The sequence below is a fragment of the Condylura cristata genome, unplaced genomic scaffold, assembly GCF_000260355.1.
Source record: "Condylura cristata isolate star-nosed mole 26May11 unplaced genomic scaffold, ConCri1.0 scaffold00022, whole genome shotgun sequence".
Lineage (NCBI taxonomy): Eukaryota > Metazoa > Chordata > Mammalia > Eulipotyphla > Talpidae > Condylura > Condylura cristata.
In genome coordinates this window covers 21219127-21222084 of record NW_004567123.1, presented here as the reverse complement: position 1 = coordinate 21222084, position 2958 = coordinate 21219127, and the positions used below count along the sequence as shown (strand labels likewise).

Here is a 2958-nt window from a genome sequence, read left to right as displayed (position 1 = left end):
GACAGAGTGAGGAGCAGAACAGGCAGATCTACACGGCTGAGGGGAGCAGCAGGCCGGCCAGGAGAGGTCTGGTGTGCCATGTGGGTCTCCTCTGGGGCCGGACTGAACTTGCACAGAAGCAGTTGTGGCCAGCTTGCAATGTTGGTCCTAACCCATTGCGCCACCAGGGAGGGCTCTTACTTAATTTTTAAATGTATTTTTTCTTCACATTGTTAGCTTTCAGATAGTGGGTGATTGCTCTTTCGGGTGTGGTCACCATCGTGCTCCACCATATTACCTTGTGCTCTACTCCCCCATCCCCATTATAATTATAAAGTAATATAACCAGCAGTCAGTCCCTGTCTAGCTGGCATTTAGAACTCTGGGATAATGAACTGCACCTTGGGAATGTGCTATTCAGAAGATGAGGGATCTACCAGAGAAAGAAGCTGGATTTGGGGACACCCTGTTCATCACCTTACTGAGCACTTGACAATAACTTGACCATTGCTCCTTTTTCCCTGAGAACCAGTCACTTTTGTTTTACAGAGAACAGCTGACCCAAGCCTACAATAACCACACATTTCTTAGTCCTAATGCAATGGTGGAGAGGGGAAGGGTCACCATCTCATCACTGTTGCAGGGACAGACTCACTGACCCAGCACAATAACTGAAAAGGAAGTAAGTACCCCAATTTGTTCCTCCCAAATTGTGTGAACTTAATACTTTCTTCAGGCCAATTAAACCTCTTAACCTCAGCTATGATTTTATAAAGACCAGAAATGTTTAAACTCTTGGTGTTAACATTTTTTGGGATAAGGGAGCTTATCCCAATGCGATTCTTAACAATATTTAAGATAATTTTGAAAATTTTAGCATTTTTGTATTACAAATATATGTGAATAATAGATTTAGACTTGCAATTTTGTGTTGAAATATTACTAGGTTTGTATTGACATTTTAAAATGTATGACTTATTGTATTTACAAGTTGTTTATTACATTTTCAAGGATTACATAAGGACTCACCGGTTTTTGTTAAAAATGTGTAATTCTTTTAAAAATGAATTAATTTGTAATTGCAGTTTCAAATGTATTTAATTAACCAACTATATTAATGGGAAGAGAGAAGTGATTGCTAAAATTACTAAATCTATGAATGGAACTGTTTGTCCGTTGAAATTAAGAACAAGGTTTTCGACTTAGAAATTGAATAAATTGAATATTAGTTCTAAAAACCAGGTTACCTTCAGAGTAATCTGTTTTGCTCCTGTAAGCTGCACGGAGAAATTTTTTTAAAAGGACTTAACAACGAGATGATGGGTCGTGAAACCTGGGCTGAACGTTCAGGATGGGATGAAACCCGGAGGGCCAAAGACTGGCGTTCCGTGCCCAGAAGGTGTCAGGAAAATGAGACATGTGGTAGGGGTCAGGCCGCCACCAGAACAATGGAACCTACAGCGTCCGGCCCTAGCATTGGCAAATTGGAGATGCGACCTTTGGGGACATCATGACAGGGGTGTGAGCAAGGGAATGGGTGACGTTTGAGAGACGGGATTAGCCCCCGCGATGAGAACTGGCAAGCCTGGTGCTACCTTTGTATGAGTGGCCTGGTTTATCAGCGGGCACACTGCTCACCTAGTCGCCTGTGGGAACAGTGCCTCTTGGCGTTGTGGTGTGGTCCTACTAAGCCCTTGTCGCCAAGGCAGACAAGTACCTGTTAGGGGGTGAGACATGAGGTAAATCACTGGTAAGCAAAATCAGCAGCGCTGCCCAGTAACTAAGCTGAGTCTTTTATTATCTCCAGTAACACTTCACAGACAAAAGCAGGAGAAATGACAGTCTCGTTGGTTCCCAACGCTCTGGGTAAAAAACGCCGCACTCCACGGGTCACACACAACTACCCCCGGGCGCGCTCCCAGTACTCTCCAAGTCTGGGTTTAAGGCGCCTGCGCGCGTGCCCCGGCGACCGCCGCGGGTCCCTACGTAGCGAAGGTCACGTGCTGACGCGGGGGCGGGGCCGGCGCGGGGACGCCTGCGCGCCTGCGCGCCGCAGGCTGACCGAACGGAGCTTGCCCCGCGGTGCCGGCGCTGTCTTCCGCGGCCGCAGCCTCGTCTTCTCTCGGCTCGCCCACCTGCCGGGGCTCGGGCCCGAGCCCGGGCCCCCGGAGCATGGGTCTCCGGAGTGCTCAGGACGACGCCTCCACCTCCAGCGGCTGGGACAGAGACGCGCTGAAAGCAGGTACGGAAGCCGGCCGGGGCGCGGAGGTGCGACCTGCGAGGACGGCCGGGGCTGCCAGAGGGGCAGGAGACAGCTGTCGGGGAAGCTGACCCGGGCCCAGGCGGGTCGGGTCGCGGACTGGGGGCCCCGGGGCAGCCTCGCGGGGTACCCCCGGGCCAGGATCAGAAGAGGAAAAGGCTGACGGGCCCGGCTTACGTCTAAACAGGCGAGCCTGGAATTGAGGGGTCAGCGGGTGCAGAGGGGACCAGGAGGACCTTGATGGTAGAACCGCGTCCCCCGTGGGAAGGAGGGGTGGGGGCTCTGGTCCCGATCCAGACTTGGTCTCGTCTGAGTAGAATTGGGTCTCCCGGAGAACCGAGGCCGTCTCAGCCCCTGCCTCTGACTGCCGGGCCGCGTCCGCCAACTCTGGCTGCTGCCTCTAGCTGTCAGGGAGGTTTTTCAAACTTCATCTGTCGTGTCAGGACTTCCCTGAGGTACCAGTACCCCCGATTTCTTTGAATTGCCATGAAACCCACTCTTAAAGTGCAGAGCTCAGTGATTTTTTAGGCACTCACAGGATGTGCCATCATCCCTGCTCTTGATTCCAGAATATTTCTCACACCCAGAAGAAAACCCATCCACTTCCTCTTCCCCAGTCTCCACAGCTCCTGGCAACTACTGAGCTACTTTGTCTCGGTCCTTTGCACCTATTTTAATGTATTTAGCTGTAAATACCCATTCTTTTTTTTTTTTTTTTT

General features: G+C 50.6%; 1 protein-coding gene across 3 annotated transcripts in view; it reads left to right on the top strand.

The window, feature by feature from the left end:
- Positions 1-2051: 2051 nt before the first annotated feature.
- TBC1D20 (TBC1 domain family, member 20) overlaps positions 2052-2958 on the top strand; it is a 16024-nt gene continuing 15117 nt past the window's right edge. For all 3 annotated transcript variants that reach the window (XM_012728455.1, XM_004687323.2, XM_012728456.1), the window contains exon 1: positions 2052-2221. In XM_012728455.1, the coding sequence (XP_012583909.1) occupies positions 2152-2221 (70 nt within the window). In that variant the 5' untranslated portion in view covers positions 2052-2151. The remainder of the gene's footprint in view (positions 2222-2958) is intronic.